General features: G+C 38.4%; 1 protein-coding gene across 4 annotated transcripts in view; it reads left to right on the top strand.

Moving 5' to 3' along the window:
• Positions 1 to 13,840, top strand: part of METTL4 (methyltransferase like 4) — a 46,263-nt gene extending 32,423 nt beyond the window's left edge. For 2 of the 4 annotated variants that reach the window (XM_037382082.1, XM_037382085.1), the window contains exon 9: positions 3,495 to 13,840. In XM_037382082.1, coding sequence (XP_037237979.1) covers positions 3,495 to 3,562 — 68 coding nt within the window. In that variant the 3' untranslated portion in view covers positions 3,563 to 13,840. Of the gene's footprint in view, positions 1 to 1,551 lie in introns of all 4 variants that reach the window. The other 2 variants (XR_005103438.1, XM_037382083.1) reach the window with 2 other exon arrangements.
• The last annotated feature ends 2,361 nt before the right edge of the window (positions 13,841 to 16,201 follow it).

Raw genomic sequence — 16,201 nt, 5'->3', positions numbered from 1 at the left:
TGCTAGGAGGAATGACGGTGACAGAAATTGTGTGTGGCTTCCAAGGGCATGCATTCTTGCTAAAAATGGTTCACATTTAGAGTCCTGATTCTTGACCAGTCCCAACCATTCATGTATTATGATTTAAGCCTCTCAAAAATACAGAGATGTTAAAAAAACCATAGAAAAAAATCCTACACAGGAGTTAGTTTCTTTGTCCTCTCTTTCTAAACCTTTTAAACACCTTTTTCTCCATTACCATGAAGTCTAGAAACTTATATAAAAGCTGAGATTCTCCTGGAAATCGTCCAAAGGTCTGGGGAAGTGCTGAAATTTCCAGACTTTTAATGAAAGTGTGGGAGCTATATACTCCTATTTCTTCTGCCCAAGTAATCATCTGGACTCTGTGAAGCTGATGTGAAGACAAATGTGAAAGTAACACTGCATCTTACGTTGCCTTTCTTTAGGTCCAAATACACCAAATCAGAGGGGTCTTGCTGGGTTAGAAAATTTTGCATTTTTGGGCTGGATTTCCTATTTTTTCTCCTGTCAGCCACCAGTGCAGCTGCAGGCAATGCTGCCCTGGATGAGGAGCAAGCTGGGGCAGTAGGTGGAGGGCAGTCAGCACCACAGGGCATGTGGATATTGCACCAGCCTATGTCACCCTTGAGGTACAGTGGTGAGGAAGGAATGAAAGGGTCAAGGTGAAGGTTTTTTAAGTTCAGGAAAAAGCTAAACCTCATTAAAGGCGTATGACATCTACTGGCCAAGTGAACAGCACAAGCTTACTTTACCACCATTCCTGTGCAAGCACATGTACACTTCAAATTGTACAGTTTTTGTGTGTAGCTGGGGGAAATGACATAATGTAAAATTTATAACTAGCTCTAACTGAAAATGATGAGGTAGCTATAAATGCTGTTACACAGTATCTGACATCTTAATTCCTTGCTATTTAAGGGAGACAAAATGTTTGTGAAACATCTGAAAAAGCTGTTATTTTTAACAAGTGACAGGCTGATCCTAGAACATAATGGCCAGGAGCTTTTTAGCAAATTAAATAGTATGATGTTCTTAGGATGAGTGTTAGCTAGAAAAAACTTCCCAGAAACAATTATTTGAGGGCTAAAAATGGGATTTTATTGGGGATGTCAAATTATTGTAAATTATGGGTAGCTTTGGAAAAGGGATTTCCATGCAGAAGTGTTACCTTACGTATCTTATCTATACATTAGATGTAGTCTGATTGTATCCAAGAGAATGAAAGCACACCCTCTATATCTTCAGTTACAGTGTCTGTGTCAGCTTATCTCCTTGAGAGTGCTAGTCATGGTTTCCTCTAATACATTTAAAAAAGAATATGGATTGCATATTACTGTATATATTCTTGGATTTCTTTGAATTTAGTAGAAAGTTAGAAGTTAGCGTTGAGACCCTGAAGCACTGTACACAAACTAAGAAGTGATGATATCTAATAAGAAAGGAAATTGACAAGTTGAAACAGAATAATAAAGGAAGGAAAACATTGATGCCTGCATGATCCTGGAAGATGATTGTTATGTTCTGTTACAGAAATTAAAATAACTTCAGCAAGGATTTATTACTGAAGAAAAGTAGATGTGGGAATAAAACCCAGGAAAAAAAGCAAAACCAAAACACCACTGCAAACAAAAAGCCTTTGGCAGAGAAAGGACACCAATCAAGACACAAACTGAGTTTTGAAAGTATTGGTAATTAAAATGCTTCATTTAGTATGGACAATAATAAAAGAGAAGTATATTTGAAATCCAAAGCAGGTTTATTACTATAGCAGATCTTCTAGATGCTAGTTAAGAAGTTATGATTTATAATATCCAAAATTAACCCAGCTATAAAGAAATCTATCTGTTAATAGTTTTGCTACTGCATCTGCCATTTTGGTGCCTGAGCACCATTTGCTCTTTTTATCCGGGCTAAAAAACAGCAATCAAAAACCTGTGGAGAGTTTGCGTTTTTTAAGGATGTTCTAGCCCAAGCTGGTTTGATACAGCCACCTGCAGTAATTGCCCAGCTTGGTGATTCATTAACCAGTTGTTGAATTTTGTTTCCATGACAACTTCCTATATTGTATTATCTTATAAACTCAGTAGAATTCAACCATCAACTTAAAACACCTAAATGTTTCTCCGAGATGCATCTCTTGTTTCCTTGGCAACTTCCTTTCAAGTCACCCTAGGATATTTCAAGGCACCCAAGACAAATTCCATCACATTGATCTTTTTAATGAATTTACACTGACCTGCAGTATACTCATTGTACCAAACTTAAAATATTAGATGACAGAATCTTTATTGATTTCATTCAAATGCTGCTTCTCAGATGAAATCCAATTACTTTGACCCAGTGCGTACATTTTCCCCATTAAGGCTGCAAAAACAATGCTGTAAGGCACTATCTATATATATATACAGACCAATTTGAAGATTAAAACCAACTTTGCATACTAAGTGCAATATTTATGACAGAAACAAGGACACGTTTTTCTGCTCCAGAGTAATGTATAATTATTAAGATAAATTTGAATGAGACAAGGTGAATGCAGAAGAAAACACAAGAAGCATTAACGCTTGCATTCTTTCTGGTACATTGAAAATGCAGTAGTTAAAAAAATCATAACAGAAGCAGAACATCCCAGATGCTAAATCCCCACCCCCCAAAGAAAAGAAAAAGAAAAAAAAGGAAAGATGTAACACTGATGTCATCCTGGTCACAAAATATGGCAAAAGTTGGTGATTCAGTAGGTCTTCCCTTAGTTCTGCACATGCTATAAATTGTGCTGCCTTGGAGCAGCGTAAGATGCTGAAACAAACCAGATGAATCTTGCATCTTTGCTGCAGTCTCTTCCTCCAAAGTCCCTTAAGGAAACAGTGACCAGTTCTGAGCCAATATTTAGTCTCTACAGTGGGTAAAGGCTATTTTCATCTCCCACTTTTCTCCTTCCAGAGACTGGTCCCACAGCTTAAAGAAGTGAGAGCTGGATCTGTGACAATTGAATGAAAAAGCGGAAAGCAGATCAGACCGTGAAAATTAATCTCTTCTGGAGATAAGAAAGAGCTAAAAGTCTAAGATCCAGGCGCTTTAGTCTTATTACCCATCTACATTATTTATTCCTACCATCTCGGTATTCCCAGTGTAAATCCATATCCTATTATTTCTGAAACTGGCCTACCTTCTTACATCAGCATCTGTACTTTGCTGACCTCAGCCCTGGTTTAGCATCTTCCTGTTTTTCTCATGGCTTGCTTTCATCTGGTTTATTAAGTATGCTTCACTCTAAAGTGACCCAGACAACACAAGTGCACAGGCTGATTTAGCCTCTGTGCAGATGGATGCAGAAACCATTAAAGTTAGCACCTGCAGCATCCTTTGCTGACATGTTTTTCAGATCTCTCCTGCAAGGGTAATTTGCTGCTTTCAGAGATGTTCTGGAAGCTTTTGCATCTCAGTTTGAATGTCTCCAATTCACTGTTTTTCAGAGGAAGAGAGATGTGAAGTCGAGAGAGTGCTCCGCAGCGCCCGTGCTTGCTGCTTTGCCAACCTTTAGGAGCATCTGCTTTTGGAGCCGGAAGAAAATTTATGTTTGTGCTCATATTCGCAGAAGCTCAAGGTTTAGGAACAGGTGTTGACTCTGGTAGGATATTTCAAACTTGTTCTTAAAATTTCTTCACAAGGATGAAATAACCCTTCTTACATGACAAGAACAACTTCCTTTTCTGAATCTGTGTTACCGAGATGAGCTGGCTCAAGCAAGAGCAACTTTCTGAGTATGTTTGAATCTGAGGTTTTAATCTGAACCAGGTAGCCTTACCCAGGAAAGACTTGGGGGTAGTCTCTTTTGGTGAAGATCCTTTGAGTCTAGTTCTGTCTGGTGCACATGAGATCAGAAGGGAGGGAAGAAGCAGTGGAAGATGAGAAGGACCATGTTTTTACGGCTGTGGGAACTGGCTGTCATGGTGTCAAGAAATACAAATATTTATGTAAAAGAAATAGAATTGCTGCTGGCAAAGAGATGAATGAAGGATGTTTTAAGAGAGAGAAGAGTAATTTTACTGATTTGAAGTTAGGCTTGGTACCAAGGAGAAACCTAGACAAAATTAACTACTTTAAGCTTTTAAAAAGCCGATCAAGCAAACAGACCTTAGCAAAGCCTTGAATCACATTAATGCTAATCGACAGATGTGCAACACTTGAGAAGAAGATGAGACATAGAGTTATATATAAAAACTAAGTAACAATAGTTTTGTAAGAGGTAACTGGAGATGATTAATTCACACCTTAAAAAAAGAATTAGCGAGTTCTTTGTCTAAGCCAGAACGATCATTCCTCTACCTTGTATCTGCTGCTTTCTTACTTTCGCCTGGCAGGAAATGATCCTTTGAAGACATAATGACTTGTCTAATTTTCTGCATGTTAGAAGTCTCATTAAGTATAATAAATTATTAATGCCAAAGAGATTATGGTGGAGAGCGTTTGTTGGATCAAAGATACAAGTGTTAAGCCCTTCTGGCAAAAGCTGTGTTTGTCTATGTCTGTACAGTACCAGTTTACTGGGACCCCAAGCTTGATAGCCTGATAGCTTTGGGTAGGATAAATAATAACAACATTTATAGGGACCAGATTATATGATGAATGTGTCATTTCAGGCAAACTTCAAATGCTGGGCAAGTCAAATGCTATTAAACTTCCTTGTCTCTTAAGCTATATTATATCTTTTTTTTAAAAGAATTGCACATGCTCTTTCCAAATCTCCAATGCATTTCATAGTGTTTGGTAGATGACTTGCACTGCCAAGACTTGCTGTTATGCAGAATGCACTTTAATTAGGATTTTAATGGATTTCTTATGTCACCATTCAGGGTTATAATATGCTGTTTTCTCTGGTGTTTTAGCCTAGTGGTAAAATATTAATATAAAATTTTCAGTAGAAACTGCTCTTTGAAAGTATTTTTTTGTTCTTGCTTTTCTCAACTAATTGTTCTCTGTTACACAAGTATTTCGACTTTATTTAGGTGGGTGTATCAATACACGATAGACTGATTGCTGGAGGAGATTAAAGGACTAGGGTCAGGAAACACAGTAAAAGTCTTCCCAATGATTTCAATTCACTTTGGATTGTGCTGGAGCAAATACTTTAAAATACTACAGTTCCATATTGACACTAATGTTATGGCAGGTTCTTAGTAAACTAAGGTATTTTCTTTCTGAAAATACATGATGCCAAGACTAGAAAGAATATTTCCTGAAAGTGATCATCTGTTTGTTTTAGTCATAATGTAGCTCTGAGCAAGAAACACAAATGTATGTGTGTTTGAAATAAAGAGCATTTGTTGTACATATGGAATCTGTTTTTTGAGGTAATACCTTACTATACCACTGCTTTCAAATCATTGACAGAACTGTGGATATTTTTGAAGAGAAGGAACAATAGCAACAGCAGCTATATTTACTCTGGAGACAGCAAAAAATCCCACAAGGTCAGAGATAGGATGCTGATCTGTGCGTGTACTTTGGGTGTAAAGGAATGTAAAATATACGGCCTTTGTTCCATTTAGTTGAATTCCTGACTTTAATACAGGAGGATTGCCCGAAACAACAAAATGCTGCATGACATGGTGGTACCTCTTTTGCAGCTGGGCATGTGCCAATGACCTGAGGGTTACATCTGCTTTGCATATGAATTTGCACAGTATATTCATCAGAGCCTAATGGCAGGGTTAGCCTTTATATATTTGTATGAATAATAAAGCAACTGCATAAAATATGTTTCAAAGGCTGCAGGGGAAAAGGGTATAAAAAGGAAAACTGACACTTCTTGTGTCCATCCCTCTCTTCATGCATTATTTAACACGCTTTCCACTGCCAATATCCATCAAGCTGAAATTCTTCAGAAAAAAAAAAAAGCTAAAGCTTTGTTTGGAAGACAAAGAACCTCTCAAGGCAGATAATATTTGTCCTGAAGCTGAATGTTCACTTTGCTAGGTGCAAAGCAACATCAGAATAAAACAAGAAGATTTTGGTGCCAGCAGCACCCTCAAGTATATGTAGGAGTGTTGGAATCTCGTCCAAAACTGCCCAGCCAGTGAAGTGCACCATTCACCCTTATTCCCCATTTACTTTTGATTTCCCTGGGTGAAGTCTTAAAGCAGTGAAGACTTTGGAGTGCAGTTTTCAAATGATATTTGGCCTTATAAGGCCCAAGTTTGGGCTTCTCTCATGCCTGTAAAACCAGAAGGGTTTTCCACCAAGAAGTTCCTGGTAGCTGAGGACCCTTCTTCTCTGCCCATTACTTTGGACAGGGACTGTATGAGAAGTTATGTTGAGGAAGAAGTGGCTATGACCATTTCAAGTTGTGTTTTGGTCATTTGAGGCTTCTGCTAAGATTTATTTAGAGAACTTTCTTCTTCCCCATAGCATCTTTTTCTGTGCTCAGAATTGGCACTAGGGATTCCTCAGGGAAAGTCTGTTCTTTGACTAGGAAGCTCAACAACATCTAATCACTTTATAGAGAATTTCACTTCAGAGGCAGAAAATGTAGGCATTTCCCTCTTATGTGGTTTTTTTTTGTTTGTTTTGTTTTGCTTCTCTTAATTTCTTTTAAATAAAACTTAAATCTGCCTCGGCTGGTGAGGTCATCATAGACAACATGGGAAACAAATGAAGTATTTTCCAATAGCACATTTTAAGGCCAACAACCAGACAGACCAAGGGCCGTGCAGTCTAACAACATGTTAACAGAGAGGGACTGAATCTTCCATTGCACTGGTACAGCTAAGGTCAGCAGAAAGTAGCGTGCTGTCCTCACATATAGTCTCTTTTGTTAAGAAATGGCAACAAAAGTAAGGTTGAAGTGTCAGATTCTGTGCTTGCATCTGTGTTAGAGCCCCCCTTATCTTTGTCACAGACAGCTGGTGGGTGTGCGAACGTTCACTCTTGGTTGTAAATCAGACTTCAGCCCCAGCTGAGATCTCAGCTTAAGACCAGCACCCCTACCTCAGGCCCACCATAGTCATGAGGCCTGAAGAAATGGATAGATATATTCACTACAACAGAGTCCTGCTGACGTTAAGGCTGCACGTGGTATGGGTTTGGAGAGTTCTATCTGAGTCTATTATGACCTTGTCAAATATTTGCCTTTCACTTTGAAATAGTGCATGCCCGCTGTCAGCCAAGGTCACTTTTTTTTTGTTAGCCAGGAGGTTCGAGCCGTAGCAGATCTCCTTTTCTGCGGAGAAAATATCATTCCCCTAAACCACCCATATTATTGCTGTGCTAAATGTAAAGCCCTAGCAATTTAAACAGGAAAGTGCCTCATGGTTTGGAACAGACACTGTAAATCTGATGGGAACCAAGGGGCTTGGGTTACAGGTGTGTGACCCAATAGCCTGGTGAAAATCCATTTTAATTTGTCTACTTGTAAGGGTTTTTACATCACACTTCCAACACAGGTGTTCTTTTTTAGAAGACAGAAAACCTCTTTCTCTTTTAAACCAGTGATGTACCAATATTGAATGAATGTGAGCTCTATCTATATTTGACTGAAGCGCTTTTGTCATGGTCTGATCAATCTTTCCTGAAGCTCACAGAAGCCTTTGAGCTGGCTTTACTGAACTTTGCACTGTCTTTACTATATGACTGTAGTTTGTACGGGAAGGATCCAGAAGGCTTTGCTTACCTTAGATATTAATCTGCCATTTAGATACCTTAAGAGTTATTTATTCACATGACTGTTATGTCATTTTTTTTTAAATCCTTGCAAAGATTATGATTTATTATAGGTATGGTAACAGGACAATTTTTTATAATATAACTAACAAAATTGTTGAAATTGAGTGCCTTATTTTTGCAAATACTCTTGACAGATAATTCTGTGCTTGCTATACTTTTTATTACATAAATTAACAGCATGTACAATGATGGAGGATATAATCTAGTGACTCCAAATGAATATTTGCTTAATCAGGGACTCTAATCAATGTAAAAGTCAGAGGGTTTTATCATGAAAAGTTACAAGTAACTTCTGAATTTTATCTGTTTCTATTCCATGACTGTATTTGGAAAGTATCTATTTGCTATAGAACAATTATAACTGTATAGTCACAAAATTCTGTTGTAATAGGTGGTAGACTGAGGTGCTGCATTTACCTTCTCATGTGCCAAACAACTCCATGTTTTAAATCTCAGCAGTATATTTTTATTTGTCTGTCCAATGTAGATGTGGATGTGTAACTAATATCACTGAAATATATGCATACATTTCCATAATCAGAGTCTTGTGAGGATAGATTTGGATTTAATGGGGGGTTCAAGTCTTAAATGTCTTGCAAACGGCAATATATTGATTAATACTGTCCTCTCAACCAGCACTTAGTTTAACCTGTTTCCAAAATTAATTAACCTGTTTCCAAAAAATCCAGAAATCCACAACTGGAGTAGCCTAGCATTTAAATCTGAAAGATAAATAAAGTTAGATGGGCATACGGCAATTACACTATCCTTCTAAAAGAATATTATTGAATCTGTGGTTGGTAAACGTTTGGGAATAATTCTAAATATTTTTATGCAGAATGTATTCAGTAATTAGAATTGGCCCTTCAGGTAACCTTTCATACAGCAGCGATATTATTTCAAAGTGGAAAAGTGGAATTATTAAATGACTTAAGGGCACAATATTTACCAGATGTAATCAAAGTTTAAGAATGAAGAACAACCAAGACTTGGTTTTCTGTATAACTGCTTCCTGCAGAAATCACTTGAGCTGAAACTGAAACTGAACTGAAATCAGAGTACATGTGCTGGGCAGGGGAAGGTTTGCTTCCATTGGTCCTCCTTAATGAAATTCTCCATGTATGCTACACTGAAACTGTAGTCACCCAGAAGGAGCAAACATAGACAAAAGGAAAGTAAGAACGCTGTGGAATTTGATACCAATTCTGTTTCTATTGGGCTTGCCTTTGCACAGCGTGCTTGGAGCCCCATCTCTTTCTTAGGGAGAATCCATCAGCAATTATCAGAGGATTATCACTTCTGAAAGAGGTATACAAGAGGAAGAAGAATGAATGTTAATAGCCAGAGATTGTTTGTTTTTTGTTGTGAGAATGTCAGTCAAATGTTAGTAGCCTGTTACTCTGTAATGAAGCAGCTGCCCAGCTTTCTTACTATCACTTTGGCTATGTATCTCTGTGTCTCAGTTTGATTTTTTGGGTGGAAGATTTTACTCACCTATTATTTCATAAGGTGTGAAGAAAGTCAGAAGAAAATAATTACAGAGCTAGTGCCCTGCCAGGCAATAACCAGTTGATTTATTGATCAGGCTTGTGAGGGCTCCACTGGACCAGAAGACTTTTTATGCCTGAGTTTGCTGCCGGAGGACAGTGTCTGGAACAACTTCTGTCTGCAATAGAAGACAACATTACTCACTTCTTTTAGCAAGGTGCCTGCCACTCAAAGGCTCTGTGAGAGGCATGTCTACAAAGTTTACCCATGTCCTTGAACCGGCATTATTTGTTCTAAAGTGACTGAGTATGAATGACCAAAATTTCAGAAGTAGAAACATTAAGCGCTTTTCTTCTGTTTTGTGAAAAGCACACCAGAAAGAAGTCTGAAAACAAAGTTGTAGAATTCCATTTGAAAATACTTTCCTATCAAAGTAGGATAAAGAAGCAAACATGTGGTGTATACAAAGTCTGCAGGAATTGGCTCAGACCAGTGATTGTCCTTAAGCAGCAACTGAGCCCCCCTTTTGAGGGCCGCAGAGCAGTGATTGATTGCCTTCCCCTTCCAGACAGCTGGCTTCCCACACTTTATCTGATTGTCAGGATTGAAAGAAAAGGAGAAAGGATTGCAAGGGAAAACTAATATTTCTCAGATCTAGAGGTTTCTGTGTTCTTTCATGCCTTGAACTTTCTTTAACTTTATGGCTACACCATCTGTGGTCCTGTTGCTAACTGCTGCCCATCAAAGTTCATGTGTGGTCACAGCTCTCAGACTGTCTCACCTCACACAGGGAAATGCCTTCTCCTGTTCTGCTGTCGACCAACTCTGAACTTTATTGAAAATCATTCTTCAGGATCTTTGTGCTTTTTCCAGAACTTCAGAAGACAAATATTGGTATCTTTCTGCACATTTTGCAATTTACCCAGAAACCCACAGTTTTATGTCTTTGCATCTGCAGTTCAGGAATCCAGGACACTGACAACAATTGAAAAGTGTCTCAGGTGGTGTGGTAAGTGTGGAATGAAAAAAAGTCATTGCCCCAACCACGAAGATCCTTCTGGTATTGTTACAGAGAAGATTAAACTAAACTGAAAACATTGCCCAAACTGCAGACATTTGTGAATCTGCTTGGGCATTACCATTACATGTGGAGGTGACATTGCTCGGGTTGTAGAGGTAGGGAAAAAAGAGAAACAGCACAGGACACTCCAGTCAGACCCTTCACAAACATTGGTACAGCCCTGAGCCAGACGTGAAGAGAGGGAATACTTTTTGTTCAGACAGAGCTTGAGAGATGCTGGGAGCTCAAGGAGAAAATCTCTCCCACCTGATTCCTCTTGCAGCTCAGGAGCCAGGCTTTGTCCCCCTGTCACAGAGAAAAGCTCTGTGTTGGCAAGATCGAACTCCACCCGAAGCTGTTTCTCCTGGTGAAAAAGGAAACTTGGTCCAACAGTTGCTTTAAGTGGAAAATATTACCATTTTACATGTCTAGTCCTAAATATGTACATGCAATTAAACTTTTTTTGGGTGTATATTCTACAGTGATACCGAAACAGCCTCTGGCATTATGGGAATGTAATGGCAAAGAACTAAAGCCTATTTCATAGTGCTGGGCAGGACTGCTATTAGCCAAAACCATCCCTGGCACTAACCTGCATCTCTCTACCTCTTTGCTGAGTCTCAGCTCTGAACTTTGCTTTTGACCCTTCCTATCTGGTCCTCATACAAGTGTGAAGACAATGTACAAACTTAGTTTTTCTTAGGCCTATAACAGGAACCTACTATTTTCAAGTGAAACATTATGGCCCCCACCCCTTATATAAGAATTTTTTTTTTTTTTTGGCTTGTATATGATCAGCCAGGGGAACTTCATCCATAAAAAAGTAATAAATCTGCTAGGAAAGCTCATTAGTTTAATTTATTCTGATTAAATGCAAGGATTGATCACTTCTCTGTTTCATCAAGGATTATAATCAAGATTTTAAATGTGGCCAGAAGGGACATTTCAGCTAGTGATTCAGTCTGTAAGATAGAAAGCACAGTTAAATATGTAAGCACAGTGTGTCTGTGTGTGAATTTGAAATACAGTTGCATAAGAATCTCAACATTTAACATGAAAAAATTCTAGGAGGGATTCATTTGGGAGTGGGAGTTGAGCACCATTATTTTTCCTCTTATTAGTACTGACTTTAACATATAAACTTTGAATATGAATATGAGGAAAATAAACAGTTAATTCTTTGCAATTCAGAACTCACTGGACAGAGAGGTAGGTTTTAGGGAAGACTTTTTTGTATATTTCTTGAAAGACCTAAAATACTTCCAAAAGCAAATTAATGTTTTGAGGGACCTTTCACATAGCAGTTCAACTAGCTAATAATCATCTCTTCTAAAATTACTGCTTATAGTGCCTGTGACTCAGCATGTGTTTTCTAGCAGTGACTCGTGAGAGAAATGATCTTTTGCATCCTTCTTCCTTACACTGTCCTTATCTATTCCCTGAACCTGTGCGTTGAATTCACTCATGGTTTTGTCCTATCTTCGGTTTTTTTTCTTTTCATCTTTTCCATAAAACTTTCCCCAAGTCATTTGTATTCCCCGCCTCCCCTGCGGGAGGAAGGTATCAGCGAGGCAGCTGTACGCCAAGGGCTGGTGTTTTACCGATTGCCTGTGCATTTCTGTAGAATAACAGAGGAAATACAGGAATTGCCAGAACGAATCAGACCTGTGATTTCTCTAATCTGCTGTCCTCTGACATCATATATATATTCCTCTGAACCATATAAATTCTCTGTACTGGTTTTCTGTTTTCTCCCCCTTTATAGAGGTCAATTTTGCATAGTCTGTGGGTACGAAAACAAAGATATAGTAGCAGAATAGAATAGGGTTTCAGTTGAAGGAGAAACGTATTTCTGGGCTGTTCCATCTTCATAATAAATGTATGAAAAGGGATATCTGCTGAAGCCTGAACTGTATAATGAATAGTGCACAACACTCCTTCCACTTTACAAAGCTAGTTTGGGCACTTACTGCTGGTGAGTGTGTGAGCACAAAGTCATTCAGGAAACACAAAGTGGAAGCAGCATGGAAAGCAACATTACTATGGGATTTGAGGCAAACACTCTGACCTGTAAAACTCAAAGCATGTTTCCAAAATGGAAAATCATATTTAACCATATTTAAATAGAGGGAAATATGGTAGAGAAAAATGTAGTTATTTGTTGAATGTCACTTAAGAGGACTTAAGACTGAAAACGAGCAAAACTTGAAGAGAATACCCATATGGGAAGAAGGGAGATATTACATTTATTATCAAATGGAGCACATCAAACATCGTTTGTGTTGCAGAGGAGAGCTGGCAGACCAAAATCCCAGAAAACAAAAGTTTGCTGGAAAATGCAAAAATTTAGTTTGTGAAAACTAAAATTTGGAGGGCGTAACTTAAACCTCCACTTCATCAAAGCTGAAATTTTTGTTCTAAACTCAACTGATATCCCCAGATACCTATTAACTTGGTGATTAGGCTACCTGGGAATGGGACTTCAGGAGTCAATCTCTCTGCTGGATGCTTCAGGCTGGTGGCTTCAGTGTCACAGTCTGAGGAAACCATTTTCTGTGGAGGTCTGGGGCAGGAATGAAGTGGCCACTGCTGCAGAGATGACTTCTGGGCAGCCAAGAGCCGTATGATTGCACCGCTCCCTGCGTCACCAGGCACCTGTGTCCTGCGACAGTGCATAGTGTAGCCTGCCATAGGGTACAGAGACATGCTGCCCATCCTTCCTTGTGAACAGCTGTACTATGTCTTTCTGCTTAGACTATACAACTTCAGTAGCAGGACCTGTGCTCAGCCATCTGTCTCAAGCCCCTAGGACTGGGAAATGCGGCTGCATTACTGTAGGCTTTTTAATCACATGGAGCCAGGTGGCATACCTTCTATTTCCATTAAAATGCAATTCTTTTCAATGAACCCTTGCATACATGCAGGGGCTACCACACTAGATCATTTGCAATTCCTGCCACCATCTGGGATTTATGTTGAGTGTTATTCAAATGGTACACGGTGGAGCTTCAGGAAAATAACAGCAGTGAAGAGAACGTACATTGAATGCATTCATCTACCCTATTCTATCTGAAGAAATGTGGTCATTCCCAGACATTTTCTAATGCTAGGAGGAAAAAGAGAATCCCTTAGACTCTTTTGATTATAGATTTTTAAGATAATGATTGCTGAAAAGGAATTATGTGCATTAAAGTTCATTTTACAAGAAAGACAGAAAGTGTCATGAATATATCGGTGAATTATTTTCAGGTTTGGCCCATGCATCTGACTGGTTAAAGAAAGCTTGAGTTTTTCAGGCAGTCTCACATGTGATGAGGTGGTTGTTATGGAAACAATACATTTTTTATGAGTTATAATAATGACAGAGCAACATCTTTTAAATTACCAGGATTTAAAGTTACAGCTGCTTTGTTTTGTCTTTCATGCAACCCTTGAAAATACTGAAATATTTTCATGACCGTGTGGCACCATCTGTATACTTTTCTTGAGTATGTAAATAAAGAGCTTTAATAAGGGGCAAATAACATCTCAATAAATGAATAACAACTTTCATTGTGCCTCATGAATATTCCTTTTTTTATCCCCTCTGTGATTACTTTTTACTATTTTTCTAAACAGGCAAGTTTCTCACTTGCAGTGTGACAGTCTTAAGTGTAGCCAAAGGGCTGGAAAGATTGCTAAGTGTTCCCAGAATTAATATTGCTGCTACAGTAACTTTCAGTTAAGCTTGAAGGTAGTAGTTTTTTGGGATACTTATGGGAAGTTCAAGAAGCATTGGACTTCAGTGATCCTCGTGACTCTCCTAGATATCCCTGCTGGAAAGATCTGATCTGAGGTGTATTCCTCACTGCAGCCTGCAAGCATGTGGTGCATGAACACCAGCCCTGACCATGACCACTGCTCTCACCAGAAGTCCTGATGATACTGAAGGAGTGCAAAGACAGACTTTTTTTCTAAGAGAAGAAGGATTTTTGTCCTCTTCAACAGAGAGAGAACAGGAATGACATTCACACATAAGTTGCATTTATCACTGCTCATGCATTAACTAGAAATATCAAGATATTTCAGTCTTTAGGCTTCTTTCAGGCCCAGTTGTCCTTAACACATTGAAGTCATCCATTTGAACAGGCCATCCTGCTGTTGTTATTGACCAGCCTTTGGATGAGCTAGACTGTACTAGAGAGAAATTGTGAGTAGTAGCTTCAAATTAACCATGGTTAGGATATTTCTGGAGTCAATTTTTGAGACATTATTATCTGTTCTGGAGTGTACTCCATTCACAAGCAGGACCATGCTGAATGCGGGGCTCCTCTACTTACAGCTTGAGAAGCAAATGTTTCAGCTCAGTGCTTCTTCTACTAATGTTATCGGTATACCAGAAAAAAGGGTTGTGGAGGAATAACACAAATGTGGATTGTCTGTAGAACTGTAGAAAGAACAGAAGTGGGATCCAGGAAGAATTTATTCATCCCTCACTGTTAAGGAAGGCACATGCCTAAATTGTAAAAAAATACAGTGCATCATTTGCTTTCTGTACATGTCTTGTGTGTCTAAGAAAATATTTTGTTTATTTCTGAAAGTGTTTGCAATAATACTTGGTCGTCTGTAACTGTCAAGCTTCTTTACCTTCTTGCTGACATCTGCCTTAGGCCATTTGCTGACAAACATCTATGTATCATTGCTTCTAAACACCTAAGAGACCATTTTAAATGTTAAAAAAGCCCTTGCCCATCTGTCCTTTGAATACTTTTCAATCAAAAAAAAAGACATTTTCATGTAGAATTTGACAATCAGTAGATGGTGCTTTGTCCAGTGCTAATAATTAGCTTTTCTCTTTTTTTGCCCCATTTGAAAGTGAGGTCATCCTCTGTACTCACCCCCCTCTTGGCATCTAAAGAAAAGAATTGCTCTTAAATTGAATGAGAGGTGACTGAAAGATTACTTTTACAACATGAGATCAATCATCATATGAATGAAAAAACATCCATTACATGTTTTTATTATGGAAGTTTTTCTTTTCTTGTACTTTAGAACAGCTACTGCAGCAGCACATAAACTGCTTGAAAATAACCATTTTCTCATTGACTTCAAGAGACTATCCTTCTGACTGGAAAATATCAGGAAAGACTTTTCTTTATATGCAGTTTGGCGGTGGAACAAAATATGTCTTTGTCTACATAGCTCTGGTTTTAGATTAGTTGTCAGAACGGGATCAATAAATATCATTCTAGCATGCCTGATTATTTAATTTGGTATATATATATATGTCATATTATACACACATGCAACATCATCAGTTTGGGATTTTTTTCTCCTTCCTAGACATTTTTGAAGAAGGACTGCTCAAAATACGAGACTAAGATCTGGAAGGACTGCAAAGGGTTATCTTCGGAGGAGCGCCGCATAAACTTAGGAGTTTACTAAATCTAGAGTTCCTAAGGATTTCAGACTTGTTGAAGGATAGGATTAGAGTTTTTTTTAATTTTTTTCCAAATTAAAGGAATGATTTAGAGGAAACCAGAATTCAATTTAACAAAGAGATGCAAACATAACTAGGGATAGTCATGTACAGACGCAGAATGGAGAGTGATGGCTATGCAGAAGTACTGCGGAGAAGGCCCTTGGTTACAGTGGCTCAGAAGCTGAACATGAGTCATGGTGTTGTGGCAAAGCAAACAGCACATTATGATGTATATAAACTAATGCATTACCCCTAAGATATATGCAGTAATACCATCCCATAGTGTACGGGCACAGCCTCCGCTGCAGAGCTGTGGCTTGTATGAGTGTTGAATTTAGTAAGAATATGAATGACAAAAAAATTAAAAAGACATATATATATGTAAACTGTAGAATCAGGCAGATGTAAGACTGACCAGATAAAGACATGAAAATTAATATTTCTCCTTT

The sequence above is a fragment of the Falco rusticolus genome, chromosome 3 (assembly GCF_015220075.1).
Source record: "Falco rusticolus isolate bFalRus1 chromosome 3, bFalRus1.pri, whole genome shotgun sequence".
Taxonomy (NCBI): Eukaryota; Metazoa; Chordata; class Aves; order Falconiformes; family Falconidae; genus Falco; species Falco rusticolus.
Note: the sequence above shows the minus strand (reverse complement) of the source record. Positions and strands in the feature narration are given on the sequence as shown.